Source organism: Camelus ferus, chromosome 34 (genome assembly GCF_009834535.1).
Source record: "Camelus ferus isolate YT-003-E chromosome 34, BCGSAC_Cfer_1.0, whole genome shotgun sequence".
NCBI lineage: Eukaryota > Metazoa > Chordata > Mammalia > Artiodactyla > Camelidae > Camelus > Camelus ferus.
In genome coordinates, this window is record NC_045729.1 from 15,494,202 (window position 1) to 15,508,073 (window position 13,872).

Genomic DNA, 13,872 nt, shown 5'->3' on the forward strand with positions numbered 1-13,872 from the left:
ATAGAGGACATGTACTTATCCACGTGCCTGCTTAGAACGTGTGTCCATTTATTTACTTTGTTATACACCGAGTCAGTTACTAACCGCAAGGCAGAGGTGAAACTATTAATTATATTCTATCATCCCAAAGCGTGCTACAATGTCTTAAATAGAGCAGACCTCAATTTCTCTTAATAAAGTTTTATTTCATTCTAGCATAGAGCCTAGGGTTTGCCTCTGAACTGTGTAACAAAGGATCTTTGAGTACTTAGATGAGAATGTTTGGGTTTTTTTTTTTTCTCCTAAAATTGTTAAACACCTTCAAAATCATCTTCTCTATAAATTATCTACTCAATGGAGCCACTCAAAGAAAGACTAGTCGTGATTGTTCTTTTCTTTACTCCTTGCACTTAAGAAAAGTAAGCCATGAATAATTTTGTCCTTTTGTCCTTTGCGTTTGTACAGGTTTATAACCTGCTACCAGTAAAGGACCTCAACGGTTTGCCAGAGCATTTAAATCAACAGGAGGAAGATGATGGAGACTGTGTCAGTCACCATAATGTCTACATCAATGGGATCCTGTATTCCCCAGTAACAAATACAAAAGAAAAAGACATGTATAGCTTCCTACAGGTAAATCCCTCATATTGTTGATGGTCAGTTCTTAAGGTTAACAAAATATTATATATGGGAAAAACTTATTTTAATGCTGTCACATCATAGTTGATGGTAATGGGACGTTAGAGAGGTCAAGTGACTTCTCCAAGGTCACTAATAGTAACAGAACCACTAATAGCAACAGAGGCAGGACTGAAACTTTTTGGACCATTAGGTTAAGTTTTTTTTTTTTAATTTTTACTGAAATTCGTTGCCTTGTGATGTTTATAAATATCACATATATAAAATAATTACTGTTGAAAGAGTTATAAAAATAGAATGAAATTACCTCTGTAAGTACATCAACTTCCTTTCTACTAATATGAACATTAAAAGTTTAATAATAAACTAACTGGATCGTTAGTTAAATTCAATGAAAAGAAGTATGTGCCTATATATATATATTTTACAATATTTATATACTGATTAGATGATAATTTCCTTTACAGGACATGGGCTTAAAGGTATTTACCAACTCAAAGATTCATAAACCCAAATTATGTCCACAACCTCAACAATATGAAGTTCATTCAGCTCAAAGACTATTATCTTCTCCAGGTAAAAAATTTAATAAAAATTAATTGCTTAATATATTGAACCAAATACAATAATTCTTTTAAAAAAAGATTAAATGTGATAAAAAAAATTAACCAAAAAAGGACTTGTGACTCAGATATATTAAGGTTCTTGCTCAAGGTCACATAACAGTCAAACCAAAAAATTCTGATTATGTCAAACCCCCACATACACAAAGCTAGAAAGACTACAAGACAGTACTTGTAAAAAGTGTTATCAGACAGGTACAGACGTACAGAATAATAGAAAAGATTGATTCCGATTGAGGAATCAAGAAAGTCATTCACAAAGAATCTGCTTCTAGTAAAGGGAGATGTGTGGGGCTTAAAAGGGAAGAGAAAGTTTCCAGGTGTAGGATCAGTGTAAACAGAACCAGAAGTGCTCACAAACTGGAGCCACATTCTCACCAGTCAAGTAAGGAAGCTCTTGAACATCCCTAAAACATCAGCCAATATCCATTTGAAATCACACTCATTTCTCAATGATATGGGCTACTTCTCTGCTGAATCGCATAGTAATCAAGCATTTGTTTATTCATAGTCTGATATTATCAAGTCATAGTTCAATATAGGTTGAGTACAAATAAAAGAATTTGTCAAAAATCAAGGAAAACATTCAGTGGGAATCAATTTGACTATATGGAACTTAAATAAAAGTTATTGTATATTTGTATCATTATTTATAAATTATATTACTTAATCCTTTATCAGTAAGATTTGTAGTAGATTCATGTGTGTGTAAGTGTATAGGTGCCCCAGATTTTTCCCAGCAAGCTGGTTGTTAAATATTTAGCAGTACACCATTAACAGAAGGTAAATATGGTGAGAGATCCGGAGTCTGATCTTCTGACATGTACGGAAATAAAGAGGTTTTTTTATTCTTGATCCTTTCACTCCTATAAACTGTTTCTCAAAGTCACCGACACAATGTTTGGGCACGACTCTTCTTTGCTCCCACAGAGAACCCCACGTCCCAGCGCTCCCCACCGGGGACAATGTGCAGTAGCCCCGGGGCCTCCTTCCCTGCTCCTCGGACAACCCAAGACGCTTTCTGCCTCTAGGTCTCTGTGCTCTCTGCTTGTGAGAACACTCCTAGCTTACCCTAATACTGCAGAATTCACCTGAAGTATCACCTCCTCAAAGCAGCTTTCCCTTAACACCCAAGGGTCCACTCCTGGTTCCTATTTCATTACCCTATTTCTGTTGTAGCACTTATCACAGTCTCTCATAAGCTTTATCTTCATATTTGTTTCTGTCTCCTCCACAGCCTTAGTGGAAATGGGACAAAGCCATGAGATTAGGAATATGATACACATTTCAGAGCCCCCCACAGAGACACTGCGAACGTACTTCCCTGAGACGTGGATCTGGGACTTGGTGGTGGTAAAGTAAGCGACTTCTTTTATATATAAGATACAGCAATGTAGATCCCTCACAGTTTTCAATTCTTAGCTAATTTTTCAATATCCAAGTATATCTTTTAGACACATTGCTGTTTTCAGGAGAGGTTTAACATAACACTTCTGTTGTGAAGTCTCACTAATCTAACTGTATCATGTTGCACAAATTTAATTCTAAGATTTCCAGAAAATGGGCATAAGGACTAAATATAACCAAGCACTGCACAGATTAACACCTATAAGAGATCTTTCACTGGTCAGCAATCTTGAGTTAAGTACAGAATCAGTCAGGCCAACTATATACACAGTAGTAGTAGAATTAAAAATGATAAACCTGTCCTCAGTGGAACAACATGTTAAAGAGAAAAATTTAAGAACCATCTAAAATTACATATTTAGTTTATAATTATATTGCCTATAACAGAATATACTACAACTCTATGTCTATAGGGGATTCTCATATTAACTAGAATTAAAAACACAGTTGAAGAAAAAGGACTTATATGTTCCCATTTCAAGCCTTGATTATACTCTCCATTATTGGTATTTCTACTGAGTGCATTCAAGTCGTGACAATAGAATTATTCACAGGGGTTGTCTTCCTAGAAAGGATTTACAAACATACCTCAAAGATATTGTGGATCTGGTTCTAGACCACTCCAATAAAGCAAATATCACAATAAAGTGAGTCGCCTGAATTTTTTGATTCCTCAGTGCATATGAAAGTTACGTTTATACTACACTGTAGTCTGTTAAGTGTGCAACAGCATTATGTCTTTAAGAACTACATACCTTAATCAAAAAAAATAGTTTATTGTTCTAAAATGCTAACCGTCATCTGAGCCTTCAGAGAGCCATAATCTCTTTGCTGGTGGAGAGTCTTGCCTCCATGCTGGTGGCTGCTGACTGATCAGAGTGGTGGCTGCTGAAGGCCGGCATGGTTGTGCTAACTTCTTAAAACAAGACAGCAATGAAGTTTGCTGCATCAGTGGACTCTTCCTTCCACAAACAATTCTCTGTAGCATGCAGTGGAGTTTGAGAGCATTTTACCCACGGTAGAATGTCTTTCAAAGTTGGAGTCAGTCCTCTCAGACTTGCCGCTGCTTTGTCAACTAAGTGTATGTAATAGTCTGAATCCTGTATTGTCATTTCAACAATCTTCACAGCGTCTTCACCAGGAATAGACTCTACCTCAGGAAACCACTTTCTTTGTTCATCCACAAGAAGCAACTCTCCATACATTAAAGTTTCATCATGAAATTGCAGCAATTCGGTTAAATTTTCAGGCTCCACTTCTAATTCTGGTTTTCTTGCTATTTCTTCCACATCCATAGTTACTTCCTCTACTGAAGTCTTGGACCCTTCAAAGTCATCCACGAGGGTTGGGATCAACTTCTTCCAAACTCCTTTTAATATTGATATTTTGACCTCTTCCCATGAAGCATGAAGGTTCTTAATGACATCTGGAATGGTGAATCCTTTCCAGAAGGCTTACCCAGCTCCATCAGAGGAACTGCTGTCTATGGCAGCTATAACCTTACAAAATGTATTTCTTAAATAATAAGACTTGAGAGTCCAAATCACTCCTTGTTCTACAGGCTGCAGAATGGCTGTTGTGCTAGAGGCATGAAAATGACACTGATCTCGTCCATCTCCATCAGAGCTCCTGGGTGACCAGGTGCATTGTCAATGAGCAGCAATGTTTTGAAAGGAATCATTTTTCTCAAGAGTGGGTTCAAAATATTTAGGCAACTATGTTGTAAACAGATGTACTTTCATCTAGGCTTTGTCATTCCATTTATAGAGCCCAGCAGAGTAGATGCAGCATAACTCTGAAGAGCCCTAGGATTTTGAGGATTATTGCATTGGTTTCACCCTCAAGTCACCAGCTGCATTAGCCCCTAACCAGAGAGTCAGCCTGTAATTAAAGCTTTGAGGCCAGGCTTTGACTTCTCCTCGCCAGCTATGAAAGTCCCAGATGCATCCTCTTCCAATATAGGGCTGCTTCACCTACACTGAAAATCTATTTGTTGGTGTAGTCACCTTCACTAATTATCTCAGCTAGCTCTTCTGGATAACTTGCTACAGCTCCCATATCAGCACCTGCTGCTTCACCTCGCACTTTTATGTTATAGAGGCAGCTTCTTTCTTTAATCCTCATGAACCACCTCTGCTACCTTCACACTCGTCTTCTGTAGCTTCCTTACCTTGCTCCGCCTTCACAGAATTGAAGAGAGGGAACGGTCTGGATTAGGTTTTGGCTTAAGGGAATGTTGCGGCCCATTTCATCTTCTAACTAGACCACTAAAACTTTCTCCATATCAGCAATAAGGCTGTTTTCCTTTCTTATCCTTCGTGGGCTTACTCAGGTTGCACTTTTAATTTCCTTCAAGAACTTTTCTTGTATATTCATCACTTGGCTAACTGTTGGACACAAGAGGCTTAGTTTTTGGCCAATCTTGCTTTCAACATGCCTTCCTCACTAAGCTTAATCATCTCCAGCTTTTGATTTAAAGTGAGAGACTTGTGGCTCTTTCCTTTGCTTGAACACTTAGAGGCCACTGTAGGGTTATTAATTGGCCTCATTTCAGTATTGTTTTGACTCAGAGAATAGGGAGGCCCAAGGCAAGGGAGAGAGACAGGGGAACAGCTGGCCAGTGGAGCAATCAGAACACTCACAACATTTATCTATTAAGTTTGTCATCTTCTATGGGTGCAATTCATGGCACTCCCAAACAATTACAGTAGTAACATCAAAAATTACTGATCACAGATCACCATAACAAATATAATAATAATCGAAAAGCTTGAAATATTGAGAGAATTACCAAAATGTGACACAGAGACATGAAGTGAGCAAATGCTTTAGAAAAATGGCACCAATAGACTTGCCTAACGCACAGCTGCCACAAACCTTCCATTTGTAAAAGGCACCGTATCTGTAAAGTGCAATGAAGCAAGGTGCAATAAAATGAGATATGCCTGTATTTAACTGCTTCCTTTTTGTTCTTCCCATCACCATCCTCCCCAGATCCCTCAGGTGTGGCTGAACTAGAAGTGACAGTCCCCGATACCATCACTGAGTGGAAGGCAGGGGCCCTCTGCCTGTCCAGCGACACTGGACTTGGTCTCTCTCCAACTGCCTCTCTCCAAGTTTTTCAGCCCTTCTTCGTCGAGGTCACAATACCCTACTCTGTGATCCGCGGAGAAGCCTTCACACTCAAGGCCACTGTGTTAAACTACCTTCCCAAATGCATCCCGGTAAGGAGCTCTTTCTTAAATTGAACACAAGGTAACAGTCAGATAAATTAAAAACTGCATTCCTGGGGACACTGACAAACTCCTGGGTCTAAGAAGGGCTCACCAGGGGAAGAACACGCCCACAGACAGCCGAACGTCGTATGGCCATGGTTGCTGAGATCTCCAAATACCAAGTAACAACTTAAAAGAAGGTTCTGACCCTTATCCTAACCCTTTAAAGTTAGGAAGTTTGTGTAGCATGAAGATTTTTGACATGAGCAACAAAAACCAGTATGCTGATTCCACGTCTTGTATTCTCCAAAGTTTCAACCTCTGCATTCCCGTTGAATGTGCATCTTATGTCTGCTGAAACCGCAACTGTGTATAAATCTGTACACTCTGCTGGGAGAGCTGAGGGTGTGGTCAGGATCCCAGGCCAAAGGAGAAGCACTCCCACAGACAACAATCCATCAGGATTTGTCCTCACCTCTGCTCCTACCTCACGGAGGAGCAGATTATCCCCAAATACTAATATTTAGACATCAGATCTACCTGTCAGGTTCTTGGTCTTCATTTGTATCATCTTCAGTATTAGGCAACCTGAAATCTAACCAACCGCCCGACACGCTTTGTTTCAAGCCGTTCTCCCTTTGGTCTCCCCTTTCCCTCTCATCTGTTTGTCTCTTTGTCCCATGTGTGGCTCCAGGTCAGCGTGCATCTAGAAGCTTCCCCGGAATTCCTAGCTGTCCCAGGGAAGAAGGAACAAGAGTCTCACTGCATCTGTGGGAATGGCCGGCAAACCGTGTCCTGGGCAGTAACCCCAAAGTCATTAGGTGAGAGAGTCTCCTAGAGACAGTTCTCCGCTCAAAGACTGTATACATCTCCGGGATCCTTATATCCAGGCAAAGACCGCCCCCAGATGGTAGAATTTTTTTCTTTTGTCTTTCATTCTAGGACATCTAAAAGGATATCCCCCCTTCCCTTACCTCCATCTCCACCTTGGGTTCTCAGTATCATTAACCTCTAGATTATGTTACTTCCATTCCTGCTCCTAGGGTTTTATAGAATAAAAAAAGGCCACAAAGCATTAAACATTTATAAATTTGGGGGAGGGGAGGCATGGAGGGAGAGAGATGGTGCTCACCTCTACTGGCCCCTTTTTTCAGGGAATGTGAAATTCAGCGTGAGTGCAGAGGCACTGGATTCTCGAGAGCTGTGTGGGACTGAGGCAGCTGTGGTCCCCGAACTCGGAAGGAAAGACACAATCATCAAGCCCCTGTTAGTTGAAGTAAGTAAGCCTGCCCATTTGATGGGTCACCATGAATCGAGAAAAACAATGGTGAATCCAGTTGGGGTTCCAACTTTTAGGTAAGAAGGGCTAAAGCCTACACGGTTATGGGATATTTCACAATATGATTCTCCGCGCCCCCCCCCCCGACTTAACTTTGTAAATTTCCCCTCACTCTCTCGGATCTATCAACCTGTCTCCTTAATATCACATCTAGTTAGAGAATTTGTTTATACATTTGAAAGTCAGCTCCAATTCTTCTCTTCACCATCAAGAAACCTGCAGTTCCCCTGTCAACACACCTGTCCTGAAAGTCAGTCCGTTCTCTCTTCTAACTTTTCTTTCTTTCCACCTAAAGCCTGAAGGACTGGAGAAGGAAGCAACATTCAACTCCCTGCTTTGTCCAGCAGGTAAGACTCACCCATCGTCATTAAAAGGAAACGTTCTGGAAACCTCAGAATCCCATTCATATATGTTGAAGATATTTTTTTAAAGCTGGAACATTAGAAGAAGGATAACTTTTCAGAAGAAGTTTAGGTGCAAGGCATAGCTCTGGCTTCTGGGTCTTGAAGGCCTTCAGGGAGATATATTTTCCAACAGAAAGAATTTTCATTACAGCTGATTTGTTTCTATCTCTAGGTGACAAGGCGTCTGAACAATTATCTCTGAAGCTGCCACCGAATGTGGTAGAAGAATCTGCCCACGCCTCTGTCTCAGTATTGGGTGAGTCTCCAGTCCTCACGGACTACTGTACTATCCTGATAATGTCTACTATTGTTTTCCCATAAATACTTTCTCAGAATAACAACTATAATTTTAACTTCTTTCTTCTCTTCTTCTTTGGACTTGTTTACTGCTTCCAGTCATACCTCTGTCCCTGGAAGACTCACCCTTCCTAAAAGTCCTCATTTCTTTACCTCAGCTAATTTTTCATTTCTTCTTAATGATTCTGACAAGTTATCATCTATAAACTTTATGACTTGCCATCTCTCCCATTTCCTAGGAGATATTTTAGGCTCTGCCATGCGAAATACACAAAATCTCCTCCAAATGCCCTATGGCTGTGGAGAACAGAATATGGTCCTCTTTGCTCCTAACATCTATGTTCTGGATTATCTAAATGAAACACAGCAGCTGACTGAAGAAATCAAATCCAAGGCCATTCTCTACCTCAACATGGGTGAGTGACTGAATAAGTGAGTGAAAAATTCACAGTGTTCTTTTAATAATAGGTTCAATTCCATAATAGGCTTGAGTTACTTATCAATTCTCTGTTACATCAATTCATCATACTATGATGGTTACAATAATAAGAATACCATGACAGTTCATTTCAATGGAAACTATCCAGTGTCCAACCTCTGATAAAATGTTTAGCACTCAGAACCTTCTAACATATTATAGCAAAATTAGGAAATAGGACAAGATACCAAGGCATTTTAGTAATTTCTCTGGCCACAGAATGTACGATCTGCCATGTTGCTTCCTTAACCTTCCATTCCAGGTTACCAGAGGCAGCTGAACTACAAACACTCTGACGGTTCCTACAGCACCTTTGGGGAGAAGCATGGCCACAGTAAGGGCAATACCTGGTAAGGGAGAGACAGCTTTTTTGAGTTCCTATTTTTGTGTCAACTCCTTTACATATATTATCAAAATGATATTCCTGGTAACCCTACCAGATACGTATTACTAAACCTATAGTTGGTTATCCTAGATCAATACACCGAGACTAGCAAGGTAACAGGCAAAAAAGTGAGATTCCAATACATGTATGTTGACTTGTCCCCAAAACTCATCCTGCTAATAAGACAGCAAGGAATTCTTTCTGAAATAGCGAATTTTTTTCTAAAATAGCTCAAATGATTGTGAGTTTTTTCATGAGATAGCTAATGAACATATCATATAACTTCTAGATAAACCATGTTAACCTCAGCTTATATTATGCTTTTTAGATCATATTCATCTTGACTGAGAATAAATTCACTAATAGGGGGAAAGGAATGAGAAGGACGCAGTGAAATGAAACACTGGTTTGAAATCCCTAAGGCAAAGTAGTATTAGGAGTTCTTGCATGTAAGAGCTGTACACGAGAAGATTCTGCTACCTATAGAAGAAAATCAGTAAAGAAAGATTTAAAGCCTCACTCAAAAAAATCGGAAAAAAATAAGTAACATCAGAAGTACAGTTGACCCTTGAAAAACACGGGGCTTAGGAGTGCCGACCTCCCCCGGTAGAAAATCCACATGTCACTTTACAGCAGACCCTTTGTATCCCCTGTTGTGTATCCACGGATTCAACCAACTGGGGTCACGTAATGTTGTAGTACATATTTAGTTAAAAAAAGAGAAGAAAAGAAAAAGAAAAAGAAAAAGAGAAGGAAAAAAAAATCCATGTGTAAGTGGACCCATGCAGTTCAGACCATGTTGTTCAACGGTCAACTGTACTAGATCTAACAGATTCGTCAAGTAAAGGTGACGAGAGCTCTAAGGACATAAGAATTCCCGTCAGAAGACTCACATCAATAGAAGAAGTGTCCTATGCAGCCTGTGGCTGTGAATTGGTTATAAAACCATTGTAACAACGTGAATATCGTCATCCCTTAGGCTCACAGCCTTTGTACTGAAGACTTTCGCCCAGGCTCGAGCCTACATCTTCGTTGATGAAGCACATATTACTGAAGCCCTCACCTGGCTCTCCCAAAAGCAGAGGGATGATGGCTGTTTCAGGAGCTCTGGGTCACTGCTCAACAATGCCATTAAGGTGAAGTGTTCCTGGAGCTAGTTTTGATTTGTCCATTATGATGTCTACAAGGATGAGGAGAGGAAGTAATAACATAAGAATTCCTTAAGGAAGGTATCAGAAAAAGAAAATGTGGAGAGGAGGGTATAGCTGAAGCAGTAGAGCGTATGCTTAGCATGCAGGAACAAGGTCCTGGGTTCAATCCCCAGTACATCCTCTGAAAATAAATAAATTAACAAACCTGATTACCTCCGCCTGCCAAAAAACAATTTTTTTAAAGAAAAATAAAACCCAAATAGCACCAAGAAAGTGGGGATGGAATTTAGGGTGACTGTGATATTTTGCCCCAGGGGATGAGTATGGGTAAGGACATATTCCATACCAGCAGAATACAAGGAGATGATTAAAAGCATTCTCGGAAGGGAGATTACTCAAATCTCCATCTCTCTCTCATACTTACAGGGTGGAGTGGACGATGAAGTGACCCTCTCTGTCTACATCACCATCGCCCTTCTGGAGATTCCTCTCCCTGTCACTGTACGTGCCCTTGCTGAAGAGTAGTTCTGGATGCAATGAGACTGCTGACCTGCTGTCTGAAACACTACCCCACTAACAGCCAAGTGTCAGTTGTCCCTCTGTGCAATGCCAGTGCCTCCCACATCAGCAGAGAATTCGGTCAATCCATTAAGAAAGATTTACACTTTCCCAGTGATGCCCTCCCCCGGCTATTTCTCGGCCAGGAGCCTTACCACCACTGCACACACACAAAGTGAATGCTAAAGATATATTCCTGCCTTATGAATGTGAGGGCAACAGATTTAAGAAATACTATTCCAGAAGAGTGTGGCTAGAGGGACAAATGCATGTGGAAAACGTCTTTACCTGTGTGCTGTGCTCTGTGAGTCGACCTGGGAGCACCAGCCTCCCTGTCACACAGCCCAACCCCCACTGCTCTCCCTTCACAGCACGTCGTTGTCCGCAATGCCCTGTTCTGCCTGGAGTCAGCCTGGAAGTCAGCCAAGGAAGGAGCCCACGGCAGCCACGTCTACATCAAGGCACTGCTGGCCTATGCATTTGCCCGGGCGGGTGACCAGGAAAAGCGGAGAGAAGTTCTCAAGTCACTTCACGAGGAGGCTGTGAATGTGAAGGAGGGTAAGCACACCCCAGATCCTTCTCCCATCCCACCTTCTCTGCTGCAAGCACTCCACTGCAGGAATCCTCACGAGACCTCTCAGCATCCTTTCCCCTCTCTTCTTTTGTCTGTAACATTATAGAATCTAAGATTTGGAACTCAAGTCACAAGTCCAAGGTGAGAGGCGGTACACTGTAATAGGGAGACGCTCGGCCTCTGAAGGCTGGCTCCAAAACACAGTCCCCACGTGACCTCGGCCAAGTCCCTTCACTTGTCTGTTTCAGCTTCTTCATCAGTAAAATGGGAATAATAACAGCATTTATCTCAAAGTAAATAGTATTTACCTCACAGGATTAAATGAGTTAATACATGGAAAGCACTTAACAGAGAATACGGCACGGAGCATGTGCTATAAAAGTATTAGCTGTTAAGATTAAGATATCAGTTCTTACTATATACCCAACCCTTATATCATATTATCTTAAACATAAGAAAAGATTGAAGAAAGTAACCCCATGAATAAATTCTCGTATTTTATGCTCATTTCGCAAGACTGGTGATGTTGACAGATCTTTTCATTATGTACACAGCACTTCTACGGATACAGTGGTCTATATGAGGGGTTGAAGAAACAGAAAAGAAAACGCAAATAATAATAAGATAGCCAATAAAACATATTCCCCCTTGACAGTGTCATTCATTGTTTATTCTTAAAAATGTTGGGAAATATCTCAGGCATACAAAAAGGCACGGAGAATAATTAGCAAGCACCTTCAACACCTCCCTTCCAGCTTAAGAAAAAAATATCACCAGTGCTGGAAAAATTCCCACCCACAAGGGAACTCATTGTCCTGAATCTGTCATTACAACCTCCATGGATTTCTGTATCTTTTTACTACAAATGGATCCCTAAATCATATTCAGAATGTTTACACTTTTCATCTTCAGATCAGAAGCCTCATCCTTCTGAGGATTTCTGCTTGTTTCCTTGTCTGTTTGCTTTTCGGTTTTTTTTTTAAGTTCAGCCTCAGGCTGGTAAGAGTCCCATGCATGGGTACCTGTAGCTACCGCTCATTAGCTGTCAGTCATACCTGCTGCGGAACGCGTTACAGCACGTAAAAGGGTCGCAGCTTATATCGGGAGTCTCTCCTCATGGGTATTTTCTTGTTTCTTATTTGGTGCTGCTGCAAACCATGCTGCAGTGACTGTTCATGTAAATATTCACATACGTGTCTCCTTGCGGTGTGTGTGAGTTTCTCTAACTCGCACTTAGACAAGCGTAACTGCTGACGGGTGGACCCAGCGCGTCTCCCGCTTTGCCAGACTGCTCTCCAAAGGGTCGTTCCCCTCCCACAGCAGCGTTAATCGGTCCCCGAGATTTCACAGCCTGTCAGCCTTTGATATTTTGATGATGATTGTATTTTTTTTTTAGTGATCTAATGAGTGTAAACTGCATGATCCCATGTGATCTGTAATCCTCATAAGCAACCTCAAAGGACAGGCTTTCTAGACAATTTAACAGACCCTGGAAAAGGCCTGGATGACATCACAAATCGGGAATTAACCACGGCCAGTCAGACAACTTGCTCTGCTCTTTCTCTCATCCGCCAACACAACATCCTTTTGAAAACTTAGGCCTGACTCGAGCAGCATCACTCACCCCAGCCCAGCTGAAACAAAGCACGTTCAGCTTTCCATAGAAGGCAGAGCAGCGCGGAAAGGTTTGAGATGATAATTAGAAAAAGGCAACCCTCCCCTCAGCTCCGGCTGGCATACTTTCCCCTGAAATTAAATATGAGTGTGTAGTCATTTTCATTGTTTCCTCCCCTCCAGATAATTCCACCCACTGGACACGACCTCAGAGGCCCGGAGTGTCCCGGGGGCACTTTCACCGGCCCCGGGCCCCCTCTGCCGAGGTGGAGATGACGGCCTACGTGCTGCTGGCTCACCTGACGGCCCAGCCCGCCCCGACCCAGGAGGACCTGGCCTCTGCCACGCGCATCGTGAGGTGGATCACAAAGCAGCAGAACTCCCAGGGCGGCTTCTCCTCCACCCAGGTCTGCAGTTAACCAGAACCTTCTGCTTCACCTTCAGGTAGCAAAAGGTTTGAACAGGATACAAACACATGTGAAAAGGAAAAATGAAGATGAGAATAACTTGAAATGAGGACAATGCTATCAGTGTTCGAGGATGGTGAGAAATGAGGAAAAATGAAAGTCAAAGAGGGCTGAAAAGAAAATGCCTTGAATTCTGCTGCCGCCCGCATGTTATTATCATGGGCTCCTGTTTCCAGTAACCACTTTGCACCCCTAAAGCAATAGTGGGACACCACTAACCCTACACACAATGGCAGAATGAATTTAAAAATCCAACATTTTCTGGAAGTTCTAAGAGACCTTTCAGATTGTTCCCAGAAACACTATTCAAACCCAATAATCTCTCCCTGCAAATCTGTCCATTTCTAGGCACGTGTTTACTGGCTTCTTTTAAAGCTGACACATTTCATGCTTCCTCTACCAGCCTCTTAATATATAAACATTTGTTCGTCAGGAGCGTAAAGAACTATCTTTCTTCATCCAACTTCCTGAGCCTAACAACTATATAGTCTCACATCTAAAAAAATCCTCCAATATAGACAGAGCGGGAAGTTTCACCTCCAGAGAATTTAGAGGTTAGCATATGCATCCTAAAAGAGAATATGGCAACATGGAATCCCATCCTTTTTCCATTGTATTGAATCTCTTATTTTTCCATAGGAAGAGAGAAAATAATCATTTTGTTAAAACAGTCGTCATTTGCTTCTGAGAAAACTATCATTTAAAGGATGTCAGGTTCAGTGTTGATGAGAATGGAGAATGT

At 41.3% G+C, this 13,872-nt stretch overlaps 2 protein-coding genes across 2 annotated transcripts in view; one reads left to right on the forward strand and one right to left on the reverse strand.

Moving 5' to 3' along the window:
* The window catches only part of KLRG1 (killer cell lectin like receptor G1), a 120,735-nt gene that overhangs the window by 55,944 nt on the left and 50,919 nt on the right, over nt 1-13,872 (reverse strand). The window lies entirely within an intron of this gene.
* Nucleotides 1-13,872, forward strand: part of LOC102516499 (alpha-2-macroglobulin) — a 35,628-nt gene that overhangs the window by 16,471 nt on the left and 5,285 nt on the right. The window contains exons 16-29 of the mRNA XM_032473332.1: nt 445-612; nt 1,086-1,194; nt 2,479-2,601; nt 5,646-5,872; nt 6,558-6,684; nt 7,018-7,139; nt 7,498-7,549; nt 7,779-7,862; nt 8,143-8,319; nt 8,644-8,731; nt 9,746-9,902; nt 10,344-10,418; nt 10,847-11,033; nt 12,847-13,070. Coding sequence (XP_032329223.1) covers nt 445-612; nt 1,086-1,194; nt 2,479-2,601; nt 5,646-5,872; nt 6,558-6,684; nt 7,018-7,139; nt 7,498-7,549; nt 7,779-7,862; nt 8,143-8,319; nt 8,644-8,731; nt 9,746-9,902; nt 10,344-10,418; nt 10,847-11,033; nt 12,847-13,070 — 1,920 coding nt within the window. The remainder of the gene's footprint in view (nt 1-444; nt 613-1,085; nt 1,195-2,478; nt 2,602-5,645; nt 5,873-6,557; nt 6,685-7,017; nt 7,140-7,497; nt 7,550-7,778; nt 7,863-8,142; nt 8,320-8,643; nt 8,732-9,745; nt 9,903-10,343; nt 10,419-10,846; nt 11,034-12,846; nt 13,071-13,872) is intronic.